General features: G+C 39.6%; 1 protein-coding gene and 1 long non-coding RNA gene across 3 annotated transcripts; one reads left to right on the forward strand and one right to left on the reverse strand.

The window, feature by feature from the left end:
• Positions 1–1,375: 1,375 nt before the first annotated feature.
• Positions 1,376–6,523, reverse strand: LOC125006607. 2 transcript variants are annotated; one of them, XR_007112604.1, is made up of 3 exons: positions 5,692–6,523; positions 1,652–1,728; positions 1,376–1,493 (listed from the first exon to the last, which is right to left on the reverse strand). It is a non-coding gene; the product is annotated as an uncharacterized LOC125006607 (long non-coding RNA). The 2 variants fall into 2 exon arrangements; XR_007112603.1 differs by having other exon boundaries at positions 5,685–6,523.
• Positions 4,913–15,333, forward strand: vamp3 (vesicle-associated membrane protein 3 (cellubrevin)). Its single transcript, XM_047582801.1, has 5 exons — positions 4,913–5,039; positions 11,510–11,588; positions 12,536–12,694; positions 13,055–13,106; positions 13,535–15,333. Coding segments are annotated over exons 1-5 (309 nt in total). The 5' UTR covers positions 4,913–5,037; the 3' UTR covers positions 13,552–15,333.
• The last annotated feature ends 1,415 nt before the right edge of the window (positions 15,334–16,748 follow it).

The raw sequence follows: 16,748 nt of genomic DNA on the forward strand, positions 1-16,748 counted from the left end.
ACATGGACCTTCTCTTGATTGTGTCCTGTGGTGTCTGGGAACAGGATGTTGTTAGTGGGGTAACCTTTGGGTCCTATGGGTTTAAAGATGGGGTCTATATTGATTGTCGCACAGATACTTGACGAATCTGGGATTCGTTTAGTTGTTCCTAAACAGTTTTTGTGTGTGTGTCAAGCTCCATCCTACTGTCATTGCTATGTGGTTGAGGTGCCTGGTCTGGTCTAGGTTGGTGGTACATTTCCATAACTCACATCTGCGTGAATGCCAGGTCCAAAAGTTTCCCAGCAGAACTTTGAATTGTCACAAGATGGTTCAGTGTTATTTACTTCTGCTGTCAGTGGTCACAATGTTGTGTGTAACTTCTCTGGCACAGGAGATGAGGGCAAACCAACGCTGCAGCTGGTTCTTTGATCCCAGCGTTTCCAAAGTTCTCACCCCTTCGTACTGCTGCAAAAAAACAATACACCTCTAGGTGGCAGCATTATCGTCCCCTGTCCACCTGTCAGACCAGTCACTTAATATGTCTGTTTTAAAGCTTTAACGTTCCTCTGGGTGGTAAATGGGACAGCAGTAGCTTTTTGAACCAATCAGAGCTCTGCACACAAGTTGTGTTTGAGTAAATGCTGCGTGCAATTGATTTCATTGATAAAAGTCATTATAGGATTCAACCAAATCAAAAAAATTCAGGTGAACCCAACAACTTCTTCTTCTTCTTCTTTCTAATTATGTGCCAACTGTGATTCCTCAAGAACAATACCACTTAAAGTAATTCTGACTTTTGTGACAGAAAATTCAGAGTCTTGACTTTCAAAAAGAGCATGAGCAAGAGCATGACTTTGAGTTCCAAAATGTTCACGAACAGATTTACTTTGTCCTAATTAGCCGCTTTCGTTTTTTGTTTTTTTTGCAAAAAGGCTGGAATAATAGGAGGTTAATGTTAATCATTTGAGCTGCTCCTCACTATATTGAACACAATGCAGGTTTGCAGAATATCTAACACAACCAGATGCATTTCATACATTTCACATTTTACAATTCAGGTTTTCTGCTGATTATTCTTTTAAACTATTGCCATAACCACTGAAAATTCACATAATAAGACAAACTTGATTGTGTATGTGAAATGGAAGGGGAAAGAACTCAAATTCAGATATGAACTGTACAGTGAAAAATATTCAGCTTCCAATAGTTGGTAGCGTCTATGTCTGTAGAGCAGCAGTTCAGGAAGTGCATTTTTGTTAGTCGGTTGGAACTGAAATATGCAGTAGTTTTAACTCGAGAATTTTCCACTGGAATGGACCTAATCCGTGGCAGTGACTATTTTGTATGTTTTAGTTTAATTCTTAGGACAGCACAGTACTCGTGGTTATGATGAGTTCCCTCTCCGCTGCTCAGGACAAATCCGCCTGGTGTCTTTCATTCCTGTGGGAATGCTGCAAAGGACTTTGGTGGGCGTGGGGATTTCTCAGGTGACACACGTGAAGTACCAGGAGCTGAAAAGGAGGGGGGCACATTATTCAAGCCCGACGAAGAGCCTGCAAGAGGACATGGCTGCAAAGCTGCTGGCTGTGATGCTCGTGGTTTGCTACGCCTGCGAAGGAGGTGAGAAATGTTTCTTTTTGATATTTCAAGATAATGTGCAGATATTTACTTTTGCCTGAACGAACGTGATGCGAGTCACCCTTTTATCTGGTAGCACTTCTCAGAAAATCGGAGGCGTCTGATTTCCTGCAAAAAATAAGAGAGAAGCGTTCAACAGAGTGTTTTCCTGGAGGCTGCAGCACAGAAGACAGCGAGGCAGGAGAGCTGATAGATGTCAACGTGGGATATGTAAGCAAAAAAAATAATAATAATAAAAAAAAAATTACCATTTAAATTTTTTTGCCTTCTACATAAACTTGTGTTACCACTCTGAGCTACAAGACCAGGTTTTTATTGCTATTAAAATCAATAAATTACTATTGCTTGACTTTTTTGGCGCATTTTGCACTATATGTAATCCATTATTGTATTTCTTTCTGTATTGTTTTTCATGTCACCCTCTAAACATTTACTGTTGCCACTGGCAACACAGTGATTTACACTCACAAGCTCAAATAGGTATTCAGGCCAAAACATCGTCACGCTGCATTTCCCTCCGCAGCGTCTTAAAATCAATGGGTTAATGTCAGTAACTGCAGACGACAACAGGAAGGTCTGATTTAAAAGTAGGCCATGTCCCTGATTCAACGCAGGGTGAGATTCTATCCACAGGAAACTTCAAATCGTGAACAAAGGCGGCATCCAGAAAGCAGAATTAAGAGTTGAGAAGCACTCCTCTGTTTAACAGGGATAAGATGTAACTTAGTCAAGCAAGTCACTGAGGCGTTTACCATTACCGTGTTCCTACATACCAGACCTGCAATCTGAAGACGCAGTGAAGCACATTAACATTGACTTTGTTAGTTAGAGCACCTGCTGCACGTATCAGATAACCAGCATGAAAGCCACCAGAGAGGAGGAATGCGATCAAGCAGGGGTTCTGTCTTGTCGCGCTCTTAGGTATATACATACTGTATTTTGTTGTTTTGCATGCTTTAAAGAATTATTAACTTTAACAGAGAGGACCGCTGAAGATGTCTATTCCACTGAATGACAGGCTGGTTAATAATGTGGCAACAATTTATTTACAGGAGGAGGACCCCATCCTGGTGTACAAAGGAGGTGCCAATCCAAATAAAATCAACTATGTAAGCTGCAACTAGTTTGGTTTTCAATTCCAACTTTATAAAGTAACTTTATAATTACACAAGACATTTATGAATGGAGCCCAAAACACTGGTTGCTTTTGTCTTGAAGCAGAACCCTGGAAGGGATGTTGTGGAGGACCAAGGATCTGGGATGTAGCCAGGAGGGAGAGCACAAGATGACAATGCTGTCATGGGGTAAAAGGATGCTCGAGTTCCCCAAAAACATCCTGGTACCATGGTCGTCCTTGTTAGATTGCATCAATATACATTATTACAAAAAACGGATAAACTACAAGCATTTGTGTAATGCAATTTTTACTTGTGTCACCACCAGCTGTCATTGTTAAAATATGTTATTTAGCTGGAAACGCTAGAGAAAAAAAAAGTCAGTTTCAAGTCCTGCATGTAAGAAAATAGAGCATCATGTATTTATAGTGCATTTAGCTGAACATAAAGATATAGATACTCTATTACACTTAAAACATGTATTCATACAAGTTTCTTTTTTTAGAATACTTCAGTTTGACCTTTCACGAAATTTATGTGCATGTTAAGTGCAAATTAACAAATGCTAACAGCTAATCTTATATAAATATTATATTAAAGGCATTTGCGGTAATTGCGTTTTGGTAAGTTTGTCTCATTTTGTTTCATTTTCTAGTTAGAGACATGAAACAACCCTTTGTATGGAAAACCATGAGTTACTTGTCACTGCATCTCTCTGCACATTTATCCGCTCTGTAAACTGACATTTAAGAAGATTTCAATTACCAAGGGGGGACAACCTGTACGGTTACAAGGGAAAGCTTCTTACATTACTATTGTTTGCTATTTACGTAACAAAACGTAACAACCCGGTGATTTGGTGTGTACAAAATATGTTGTTTGGCTCTTGGAAAAGGATATTTCAGCCTCTAAACCCCCCACGGTACTGTTACAAAGTTCAGTTTATGTCGACACAGTGCAAGAAATGTGGTAATTCGACTGTATGTTCATTTTTAAAGGATTTGTTTGTGGTGGTTTGTTAAACTATTGAGTTAAACGCTACAGTGTTTATGTTATTTAGCCTTGCTCACTGATCTATCTATCTATCTATCTATCTATCTATCTATCTGGAGTTAACTAAAATAAAAGTCTATCTAATGGACTAACAAGTGGCTATATTCGATTTGTGCATTGCTACTGTGTTGCTTTAGTATTATCACAGCAAACTGTTCATCTATTGGTCAAAACTATCTAATGCTGCAGCACTTGCACATCTGACCCACTGATTAATCACTTTATTCAGAATCAACTCATTGCCAAGGCTCATGTGCTGACCTATAGTCTTAACTTTAATTTGCATTTATAAACAATTACTTTTTATGTTGTTTTAGCTACATTGTGGCCTTTTAAACTGCTCATTGGGGAGGAATAAAGTCATCTGTATATGAAAGCAACAAGGAAAAAAACTACATCTCAAATATTCAAAGAATAAAAACATGTTTACACGTGATTAAAATAGGATGTCTTGCGGGTCTTACGTGTTTCAACTTATCCAGTTGTGGAAGTGAGAAGCGTTTGGTGAAGCGGTTCAGTTTTGTTCTCGTGTCACATGTTGATCACGGGCATCGATGGTCGCTCTCTCTTCCTATATTTATATAGCCCACTACCATATGTATTGTTGAAACTTAAAACTGAATCAAGTGTCATTGTATAACATAAATAATGACTACTTCTAAGTCTAATCGGCTACAATATTATAGTTTTCAACATTTTCGCGTGCGTGCTGTACACGTTTATCATCTAATGTAATGCGTTAATAATTGTTGGTATGCGTCTTTAATGTTGCTTTTAGGTGCTCATCGTAAACTCAAGCATTCACATCTCAAACGCGCTCTGTCATCTAATTAAAACCCTTCGCCAGATAATATCGAACCGTGTGATATTTTCTAGCAACTACAATCAACTAGCAACAATATTACATGGTTGCACACTGGACAGTTTATACGAATCAAGTAAAAGAAAGAAATTCGACGTACAATCTTATTCCTTGTAGAAGTTCCATCCAAAATATTATTCTGCAGTCTACACAATATTAATATGAGATGTCGTGTCAGCTTGGATCGGGGGTGGAGTGGAAAATGGAAACTTTCTTTATTATAATATACATTACTTTGCTTGTGACGTTTGATTTTTTGTGTACGTGTTCTAATTTCCGATAGCACCGAAAGGCAGCACAACAACCGACGGTACTAACTGTTACGGCTGCACTTTCCTAGAGGCAAGAAATACAGGCGGTGTCGTTCAAAAAAAGAAAGAAATCACAATGTAAGTATTGTATTTCTATCTAATCATTTATATAAAATGCTACGAACTTGTGTAACTTTTTGGGTATTGAGTTAAGACGCAGAAAAAAACAACGCCCCGAACTTTACTGTTAGCCAGCAACAAGTGCTAGTACGTAGCATGCTAAGCTAACTTCGCTAACCTCTAATTATATCAAAGTTAACTCGGTAGTCAAGTAGACAGTTAAAGCAATAAGTTACTTATATGCATGTGTGACGGTCACATTGTGGTGTAAGCAGTAATGTTAAGCATTAAGTTGAATGCTAACTTTGGGTTAGCTAGAAGCTACCGTTTCCGGTCTGCTTGGCTCGTTTAGCTACGTCTATGTTGATACATGAAAACAGTCTGAAAACATTTTGTAGTTGTTCTAAAAAGCGTTATAAAAGCAACTAGACTTGACTGTAGAGTCCTTAACACCTTCATAGAATCCACCTCCACCTGTTGAGGTTGAGGTATGTGGATAACACTTTAGTTTAAGATTAAGATCAAGACAAAGGACGCTCCTTTGAAGATGACAGTGTCCAAATCTTAGCCACAGATGGATTTGAAAGAGGAGTAAAGAAAGCCATATATGTCAAATTGGAAAAACTTCTCTAAACAGATGTAATTTGCAATCAATTCACTCACCCCTCACCCCTTGAGACTGGAGACTCTCACTCACTGTGGATATAATACCAGCCTATAATTCAGATTATTATAAAATCAAGAACAGAAAGTCCCAAACTAAGTCTCATGTCAAGATTAGCAGGTCTGGAGTCAAATCCCAGGAGCTACTGGACAGAAATCAAGTTGCAGCATTCGCTGTATACAGTGTCAGTGTGTTTACATGCACAGCTTAATAAATTCGACTTCCTGAATCCTTGTCCCAGTTTACGCACAAGACAGAAAATCAAATAACTAGGTGGCGCCGTGTGTCTTTTCAGCGGGTTAATACAGCGCCTTTTTTCCGTGGACTTTTCCGCAACTTTCACAGACATAGTGGTTTGTTGTGTGGGAATCATTAGTATGTGTACAATGGAAAGCTAAACACAACCAGTGCTATGTTGGCATATCACCACATGTGTTCAGGTCTGTGGGACCCGTTTTCACTTACAAAAAAATGATACAATTAATTCATTTTACAAACTCAAGACTCACTGGCCTTGGCTCATTGTCTGTGAAGAACATATATCAGAATACATTTTTAATGACCACACATATAAGATGTCCGGGTCCACTGGACCTGGGGCTAATAGAAGTGTGGAAATTGATGTTCTGTGTACCTGCAATCTGTCCTCCTGTTGTCTGGGCCTGTTGTTAGTGTGTGTGTCTGTGTGTGTGTGCATGTGAGAGAGAGTTAGTGCGTTAACATGGAGAGCTTAATCGAGCTATGCTCAAAATTCGACTTTCTCCCTACAGTCCTTGTCCCAGTTTACATGCAGCGCAAGAAAATCGAATAACTGTTCTCCTCCTCCACACTAGGTGGCGATACGTGTCTTTTCAGCAGGATAATACCACGTTAATACGGCCCGATTTCCGGTTGACCTATTACGTGATATTATAAACAAGAGTCGTTCATGCGGCAGACCAGCAATCAAACAACTACCAGATGGATAATAGTACATTTTTAAATCTCGTACGTAATGTTCGCACTACTTCTGGTGCAGGTAAGATCCGCGCTATCCCTCAGACGGTTCTTCTAGCGGCTGTGTTTGTTTTCTTCTTCTTCTACGACTGGCTTTCTTGGATGTTTTTTATTTTCCGGGGTCACACGCCAGCGGTTCAACCGATCAATACTGTGATTAAGCCGTATACATGGCGGGGAAAACCGAATTCCGATCGCATTGTCTGGGTGTCTCAATCTGATAATGAGAACTCCGACGTAACGTGTTTACATGCACTTAAGTTCTCCTGTTATAGTTTGATCAAGGTAATAATTCGTTTTTTTCACGTGCATGTAAACATACTGAGAAAGAGTGACTGTAAATTTGCTTTTCGTGTTTCTGCAGCTGTGATTCCCACACAAGGTTGCAGCATTGTTGCAAAATTCAAGCATCAACACTGTCTGCTCTCGTTTTCCCACACATTTGACCCTCCGTTTTGCGGGAATCTTTATTTTCTCACGCTCTATCTTCTACAAATTTGAGGTGGGACACTATAAATATAGCTTTGCCGGTATGATTTCTTATCACAAGCGATCAAGATGGCCAAAAGGTTCCCTGCGCTGAGGGCCCTGGAATTGAGTTTGGAAGAGAGAGAAGTTTTTGATGATAGAGGGAGAGGATTCAGAAGAAGAGTTTTCAGAATTTGGGGATCACATTTCTGACAATTCAGAGTCTGACAGTGACTCTGAAGAAGATGATGAGATTGAGCATCAGCTAGTTCCAAAACGAAGACGAACCACAGGACCAGGCCGTCAGCAGTCAGCATGGAGCAAGCGAGGAAACATGGATGTCAAAAAATTTAGAAATTGAATGGTATTCTGGTCCAAGAAAAGAGTCACCCCGCAAGGCTGCCAATGTGATAAGGATGCAACCAGGACCAACACGGACGGCAATTACTCACACACACGACATCAAGTCTTCTTTTGAGCTTTTCATCCCAGATTCCATCCAGAAAGTTATTCTTGACTACGCTAATTTAGAAGGAAGACGTGTTTTAGGAGAAAGGTGGAAGGAAATGGACCAAACCCATTTACATGTCTACTTCGGGGGTTTTTATCCTTGCTGGAATTTTCAGGTCCAAAGGGGAATCCGCAGATGGTATACACTGCCGAAAGGGGCAGCGGCCCCTAAATGGCAGTATATACCATCTAAACTTGCATAGTATGGTATAAAGATCTGGGCTGCCTGTGATGCCATTTCGTCATATGTTTGAAAGTTACAAGTCTACACAGGGAAACCTGATGAAGGAGACCGGAGAAAAACCATGGAATGAGAGTTGTCCTGAGTAATATAAACAATATAAACACCACACAAGGGTTAAAAGAGGGAGTGTAGAGTTCGTTGACTAAGACTTTGTAATTCTTTAGTGAGCTGTTGTATTTAAAATCAGATCAAGACTAATCCTGATCTTTTTTCTTTTTTTTTTTATATAACCTTCCCTATACATTTATCCATTTCCAATTTCCTGATTTACTGTCGACTGAATGTATTGACTCAAGTGCTGTAGTTATTCTGTGTAATCTAAAACCATTTGCTCTTTGAGTATTTCCAATTTTTACATTTATGTTTTATAATAATAATAATTTGTATTGCCCATTTCCTACAAACATGTATTAAGTACTTCACAATAAAAGAAAGAACGTTAAAAGGAACATGAAAGAATCATACGTGTTCTTTACATTTTGCAGACATGCTCGTTTCCTGGTAACGGTGGATGGAGCCGTGTTTGTACTGAATACTTTTGTAACCACCAGATCAACCACACGGGTGTGTGGTTGTGATTCCCGTATTTAACGCTATTAACATTGTATTTATTTTTTTATTATTGACAAAATTGCAAAGTGTACTGATACACAGGTTTCAGGCTTCATATTTATTTGTTATGAAGCTGTTAATGAATCTGTGTGAAAAAGACGCCAAAGACTGCGACGTGACTGGGTGAAGCTTTACTCTGCAGAACTTGCTCCGGTGCATATCTGTGGCTATGTTTAGCATGTAGGTGAGTGCACTCCACATATCTGCGTATACAAACCTCAGATACTTGTCGAACGTACAGTGGTTCCAGTGGAAAGGCAGGGTACTGTACAGTCTAGAAATGATGTCGCGGGGTTACGTTTGTTTTCCAGTAGCAAAGGACGTTTGTGTGTGTGTGTGTGTCACCAATTGTATTGTCATAATATGTTCTCTGTTGTACAATGAATGTGTTTTTCTATCTACTTTTACTATGAATGCTCCTCTGCGGTTTGTTTAAAGTCCTTTTAAACTTCTCTGTGTTTATCATTTTGCTTGAGCAAAAATCTCTACAGCAGATATTAAATACTAAATAAATAAAATATACATTTTGTAGCTGTTAACCTGTATGTGTCTTTGGGTGTTAAAGCAGAGAATCCTTGTTTGGATTTCTCCCACCTATTCTCCACCGCTGTGGTGTTGGTCTTCCTGTAGGAAGGCTTTACGTCATGGATTGTGTTTCTTCAGGAAATTGTGTTCCTTTGACTTCCTGACAGGTATTGATTCCCCTTTCTGAGTTTGTTTCTTGATTGTTTTGAGTCCCTGCGTCGTTTAAAACACAAACATTTTGAATCTGAGTGAACAGCTGGATGTCGCTACTCGTCTTCTGCTGCACTTTAAGGCAGATGCAGCCGCCTCTGAAGCACAGACACTCTTTGTTCCTGTCATGTTTGCACTTGCTCTTAGCAACTACCAGGCCCCAAGATCAACCAGCTCTTGGATAAATAGTGTTTTCCTGACTTTGTGTTATTGTAGCATACTTCGGAGTTACCCATAACATACAAAGAACCTATTGTAGGTCCCCTCCGTTATACATTTGTTCCAGTTTCTTGCTTCTTGAAGCCTTTGCTGGTGAGAAGTGTTCAAGTAAAAAGCTCAGAGAATGGGGAAATGCATCCATTTCTGTCTGACTCTCTGCTTCCTAATTCATAGGTGGCCTTTTAGAAAGATCTCTGATCTATTTTTACTTGAAACTGATAATTCCTTTTTTTTCTGTACTGAGAGATAACAGAGGTTGTGAAGTTTTGGGTGTAGCCGAGTTTCCTTTGCGCTGCTGAACATCAGGTTCTGATATTTTAATCTGACACAGAGCAGATGTTTGTCAGATGTTTTTTTTAAAAAAAAAAAGTTTTAAGCAAGTAAATTTGTTGCTTCACTTGTCACAAAGGTTGACAAATGATGTTTTAAACCCATTTTGTTGTGTTATGTTTATGTTTTAATATTCACGGCTGAGCATGCGTGCTGCACACATTAAGTAATGTTTGAATAAGGAGCCGAGTGTGAGAGTTGTGACGTAAACTGGGACACGTTCGGGGCAATGCTGGCTCAGATCAGAGGGTGGCAGCAGATAACTGCTGTTAGAAAGACAATGAATGCATCTCAGATTTATAAATACTCATCACTACTTAAAGTCAATCAGTTAAACAAACATAAAAAATAATGGCTGTTGTGTCTATGGTTTAAAAATTTTTGCTGCTGTCCCAAAGTTATTAAAAAAAAAAATAATGATTTTACATTTTGTTTATAAGAATTTATTTAAAGCATTATTTCCGCACAATGTCTTTTTCTCCAAGAGCAGTTGTTGTCTACAGGAGCATCTTTCAGTTACCTCTGCATATTATATCACTGAAGGATTTTAAACAACCAGATTGAGGCCGTGACTGTAGCGTTTACCTCTGGCACGGAGCCATAACCATGTCTGGAAAATCTCAAGATGCTTCTCTTTCAACATCTTTCCTATACTCGCTGGAGCATTTATAAACCAAGCACAGGATCTGTCATATACATCGTATAGAGACACAAGGCAGGTCTTCATCTCTAAACTCCCTCTCTCCTGTAAAGATAATGATCCTTCGTACAAAGTCATGTTTTGATCCGCTCCTGTTTACACTGTTAACGCTGTAACTGCGTTACACTCTACACTCTTAACACAACATAAACAGTCCTTGTAGCCAATCGTCTGAGCTGAATTGCGCTGAACTTGAAATGTCTGAGTTGCATTTTAAATCTCTTTTTATTGGTGTTTTTATTTGTGAAGGAATGTATGATGTTGCTGCTGCAGTACTGGAGTTACTAAACTGTTTTTCATAGGTTTTTTAGAGCAATGCCAATACATTTCTATTCTATTCTACCCCCCGAATACCCAATGCCAGGAGTGTCAAACTCATTTTAGTTTGAAGCCACATTCAGCCCAGTTTGATCTCTCAATGTGCCATAACCTATAAACCTAATCAGCTCCAGACTTCTTCTATTTGTTGTAGTGCAAAGAAGAACAAGTAAATTATGTGAATGTTTACATTTAGTAAAATATCTTTAAAAAGAATAAGTGTAATTTGGGCACGTTGCTGTCTGCTGTTTAGTCCTGAGTCTGTTCTGTCCACTTCTCTCTTAATAAACCAGTGGGAAAATTAGGCATCTCATTTATTTTCATTCAAAAACTGCAGTTTAATTTTTGCACTTTGTGAATTCCTGTTTTGGACCAGATTAGTGCCGCACCTGTGTCCTACGGTATTCAGATAAACGGGGGTTTTTTTCTTTTCACCCCCGCGTGTGCTCAGAGCCGACTTCCTGTTTCTGTTTGAGGAAATACAGTAGTTACATAATCAACAGCATTTAATCAAATGATTTATTGGGCAAGATTGTGAACACTCTGTACTATGACATATTTTTATTATATTCAGAAAACAAATAACGCTGCCTCTGGCTTTGTGTCCAGGGAAGTGAAAGTGACAAATGCTTGTATGGTTTTTTAATATGTAACAAACCTTTTTTTTTTTTATTTTTTAATCGTTTCATCAGGTCAGCCATGGGTCCTGAAGGTTCTGGGGCGGCGTCAGGAAACAGGCGTTTGCAGCAGACTCAGGCTCAAGTGGACGAGGTACGACGCATGTGATCACCGCTTCTTTTCTCTAATTAAAGCCCCAGGTTCATGTTGACATGTTGACCATAAGGAAAACAGCCTTTTTGTTTTTGTTCAGGAGTTTTAAAAACAAAAAACCCTAAAAAAAAAACAGTAACACAGCCCGAAGGCAAAGTCATTTTTTTTTTTTTAAACTTGAATTTGACCTTTTCCATGGAACATCATCTCCTAACGCTCAGACACAAATGGCCACTCCCTCCGATGTTGGTCTTGCACAGAAACTTGCATAACCCTTTGGCAGCAGTGTCATGATTCACCACAAAGTGGAACCAGTTGCTGTCCAATGCTCTACCTTCACATGTTTAGTTCACATGCCACAGGATATTCACTGAAAGACTGTTTCTTTTCCAGTTTTAGAGGAATGATATTCAGAACCGTGTCAGTGAGGCCAAATCTCCCTTTAATACCCTTCACTTCTCCCCCCACCCCCCCTCATCTCTTTTCTCTCTCGCTCTCTGTTGTGTTGTTCAGATTAGCCCCTCCTACGCAGAACTTTAACCTCCGTGTGTCACACAACGTATCAAATTAGCTTCCAGAAGTTTATATAATCACAGTCTCCATGGTTATGTAAGACCTGCATGGGGCTGCACGCGCCTCTCTCCGCTCTGACACCGTGTCTGAGAGGAGGGGCAGTAGTGAGGTTTGTGGATCAGTGGAACATATGGGTTACGTGTCTCCTGTGATAATGTGTTAATGTGTGCGCACGGAGCACAGGCGAGCACGTTTGTCTGATTCCGGCTGCGCTCTATTAGTCAACACACAGTCCACATATGCACACATTATTTATTACACTGTGCATGTTCTGTTCTCTACTGAGTTATTAGGTAACAGTTCACGTGCAGCAGGAAACTTATGTTTGTTTTTGTGTGTGTGTGTGTTTCTTTTTTGTTTTTTTTTTTGACTAGGTGGTGGATATTATGCGCGTTAACGTGGACAAAGTACTGGAGCGTGACTCCAAGTTGTCTGAGCTGGATGACAGAGCAGATGCGCTGCAGGCTGGAGCCTCCCAGTTTGAGACCAGCGCTGCCAAGCTGAAGAGAAAATACTGGTGGAAAAACTGCAAGGTGCCCAAACACAGTTTCATAATTTACTCATTTCAAATGAATTTCACATCTGGTTTGAAGTTTACTGGTTATTATTGATTGTCATCAAATAATTTATTGGACTACACGTCATACTGTGTAGTGAACGTAACTTAATGTCTTTTTAATTGATTGAGGAGTTTATTTTGAATATGAAGACACATAATAAAAAATAAACAAAACATTTAATTATAAGATATAAAATACATATTTGAAAGGGAGTGGGAAGAAGTATAACTTATAAACTCCCATTATTAAAATGAATAAATCTTCCTGATAATCTTTTCATGCATAAATTATTGAATTTGGCTTTGAATGTTGTCTGTATTCACCCTTTTCCAGATGTGGGCCATCCTGATAGCTGTCATAGTGATCATCATCATCATCATTGTCAGTGAGTATCAAGCGGGTGGTGAAAGAAACTCGCTATCAGCAGTGTGATAGTCGTGTCATGTGTGACACATCGGGTCAGTCATCGGTTTTCAGTGAGTTTCATCTCACAGCTGTTACTGTAATAATATTATTACAGAGATTCCACCTTGATCTGGACTGTTAATGTTGATTAACAGCACAGTGTGAGAACAGGACACTTCACATTTTTAGACTCTTTTCTCTAACACTGACTAATATCAGGAACATGTCCCAGGTCCACCCCAGACATTAAAGCCAGACTCGTTTAAAATTCATCACCATCTAAGATTTGCTGTTGTAACGACATGAAACAAAACCTTTTTTTCCTCAGTGGAATATATGCAACGCTCATTAGTTATTACATTTAGAGATTCCCTGGTGAAAACTAATCGCTCCTTTCTTCATTTACAGTTTGGAATTACTCATAAACATCAACATGACGAGGACAAGGAGTGAAACAGTGAAGAGGAGAAGTGGAGCGACGTGCATTATTCATGTCTCAGAGGGTGAATTTAGATAATTACTGGCTATTGAGCTCCACATATTTTCTCTACAGGGTTCTTCATTCCTTGTTCTGGATCACACTGTGTGTGTGTGTGTGTGTGTGCGTGTGTGTGTGTGTTTGCATATGTGCGTGAGTAAAAAACGTGCTCACGGTGCTGCAGTTTTACCCTGTATTAATACGCCATCGCGGACATTTACAAACCTTAGAAAAGAATTAGAATAACCCTGCACATACCAAAGAAAACTCAAACATTTATTTCCAAAAGTGCCGATGAGTAAAATTAAGTTAACGAATCGTCCATGACTCCTTGACAAAGCGCGCACACACACACACACACATACACACACACACACACATTCCAGCCTGAAGAATAGAAGTGAAGAATATTGTTGTAAACGCTCCTGACATATTTACATTTGTATGTTTTTATTAATATCCACTGATTGTGTGTGCCAGGCTGAGAAAAGTGCCTATTAGGATATACTGTTGTGCATTAGTTGACGTTGTACAGTAAACCTGCACAGCGTGGAAGAGACGCCTCTTTCCCACTGCATCTGTGTATGGAAAAGAGTGTAACACCAGTATTTAGAGGTTTCTTCTCATTATTCTTTTTTTTTTTTTTTTTTTTTAAAGGATCTGCTTTGCGAATAGTTTAGTGACTAGTGAACAGTGGGATCCGATGCTTTATTTTATTTATTCACATGGTCGAGTGCTAATCGAGTTCGCCGTGCAAGACATTAAATTCAGGAATGAATGAAGAGTAATTTCACTGGTCACCTGACACAATACAAAGCTTCAGTGTTGAACCCCGTCGCCCTCTGTCATCTGCATTCAGTATGAGCTTGTGTTTAGAGAAGTGCCTATATGATCAGACCAGCAGCTTGGACGACAGCTACAGAAACTGCCACAAAAACGAGCTGAATAGTCTCAGCCAAGAGGATCAAGGATGTGCCAGAACTATTGCCTTCGTGAAATGTTCGAGCACAACGGTGGAAGATTAATGTAGTTATAGACAGATGCCTTAATAGGTTTCTCCAGTGGAGAACAGCCAAACATGCAGCCATACCTTAGTGGCCATATGTGGGAGAGCAGTGCCCTTCTGAATGTTTTTGACTGTCCAAACAAATACTGTGCTGCTTTACGTCAAGAGCAACTTTTAATAAAGTCTTCTGTTTAATCACACATGTGTATCCATATTTGAATGCAACATACTTCCCCATGTAACATTTTAATTTTCATTCGCTTTTATTTGCAGTCTGTTTAAGTTTAAAGCTAATTCTAGGGAGTATTATGTAGTATTATGCATAGCATTGTGGGTGATTGAGTGCGCTAGCAAACTTAGCTTGTAATATTTTCTACACCAACACTGGATTCGGGATTACTTTGACTCTTATTTTTCTTTTCTTTTTCCCCCCTCTCTATTTGGCCTTCATAGTTCACGCCTGGTGCTTATATGGAAATAAACACTAACACAATGTAGTTGTAGAATTAGCAAGACTGTAGCCTTTGCAGGAAATGATTTTATTCTGGCCTTTTATCACAGATGTGGGGAACTGTCCTCGTCTGTTGTTGAGGTTAAATTGGAGACGCAATAACTTCCAAGCCTTTCTCATGCTTACCTACTGGGAGTGTATGTGGAAATAAGTGCAATTCTACTCTGTGGCCTACAATGACTTTTGCTTGAATTAAACGGATTTAACTTAAAGCCTCCTCTGTCTTTTTTTTTTTTCAGCTGCCAAAAAGAAACATCACAGTAATGCTTACATGTTTACCTCAGTACCACTCTGTTGTGAGCGGCTGTTTTGTTTCCAGTCACAGAAAATGACCGAGCCCAGCTACCAAACGTCAATCTGCATCGAGTGCACAATTTGATTTCACTTTGAGCAAACAGACAGTCTCATAACTGCGGCCTGCGAGTTCTAGCTGTGAGATGCGTTTCATCTTTAAAACTTGTTCCATGAGGTCCATGAGTGTCTGTGTGGACGCCTCCGTGAGCCATGAAGTGAGAACCACAGAAATTTTGATTATCCAGAAATGCAGGGCAGCAGATGAACATCTGACATGTTCATAGATCTTAGGAGATGTCCTGAGATCTGGTTTGACTTGATGTGGTTTTTATGGTAAACTGAAACTGTAAAGTGAGAGGAACCAAAAGTAAAAGATTTCAATCAATCCAGTGAGACTGTGTGCGTGCGTCACGTTTCTCTTAGAGATATAGATGAGTCGTACAGGCGACTGTTTTTTCACACTTACAGACGCGGATCAGACGGACTGAGTTTACGGTCCCTCTAATGACCAGAGTTGGTTTGATCTGTTGTGACTGACAGTGTCATAGAGTCATTTTGATTTGTGAACTTAATTGTTTTGCAACACAAAACAGATTGGTGAATTAATTAGGCAACTTAATCAATTATCAAGTGCTTATTGACCCCAGCTTTGATGTTATTTTTTGGAGTTTAATGACAATGCGGCAATAATGCTTGATAAACAAGAATTTAAGAAAAAAAATCAAAGGAAAATCAAATCAAATCAAGCTTTATTGTCACTTTGACACAACTGTAGTGCAAGACAGAATGAAACTCAGAGATCTCTAATGGATAAAAACCGCAGTTCCTCAACTTAAAAAGAACATTAATAATGTGACAGGAACATGTGAGCTCAGCACGCAGGCGTGTCTAGAACATTTGTAGGTGTCCCAGCACACCCTAAACTTTGCATATCTTTATTGACCTTCATATTTTTAGGTTTGTTTCGCACTTATTGTTCCTGCCTCAGTTCCTCATTTGAATGCAATTCATTTTCTTTAATTTTTTTACACCAAATGATAGATTTGTGACACAATAATTTGACATTAAAACATCCCTAAAGCTCTGACCCTAGAATCGGCCACGGCTAAGCATCAGTAGTCGGTGGATATGTTCATTCATCCAGCGGTAGAGGCGTGGATCCACGGGGATTGTTGTCCTTCTCCTGTTGTGTAACATGGAGATCCACGTGAACCGCCAGCAAGCCCCTGACAGCCCGCTCCTGTAGACACGCCCACTACCAGGGCGCACTAGCCAATCACACGACAGACGCGGAATTCCTCCGTCCAATCACGGCGAAGTGGGCGTGGCCACG

Source organism: Mugil cephalus, chromosome 4 (genome assembly GCF_022458985.1).
Source record: "Mugil cephalus isolate CIBA_MC_2020 chromosome 4, CIBA_Mcephalus_1.1, whole genome shotgun sequence".
Classification (NCBI taxonomy): domain Eukaryota; kingdom Metazoa; phylum Chordata; class Actinopteri; order Mugiliformes; family Mugilidae; genus Mugil; species Mugil cephalus.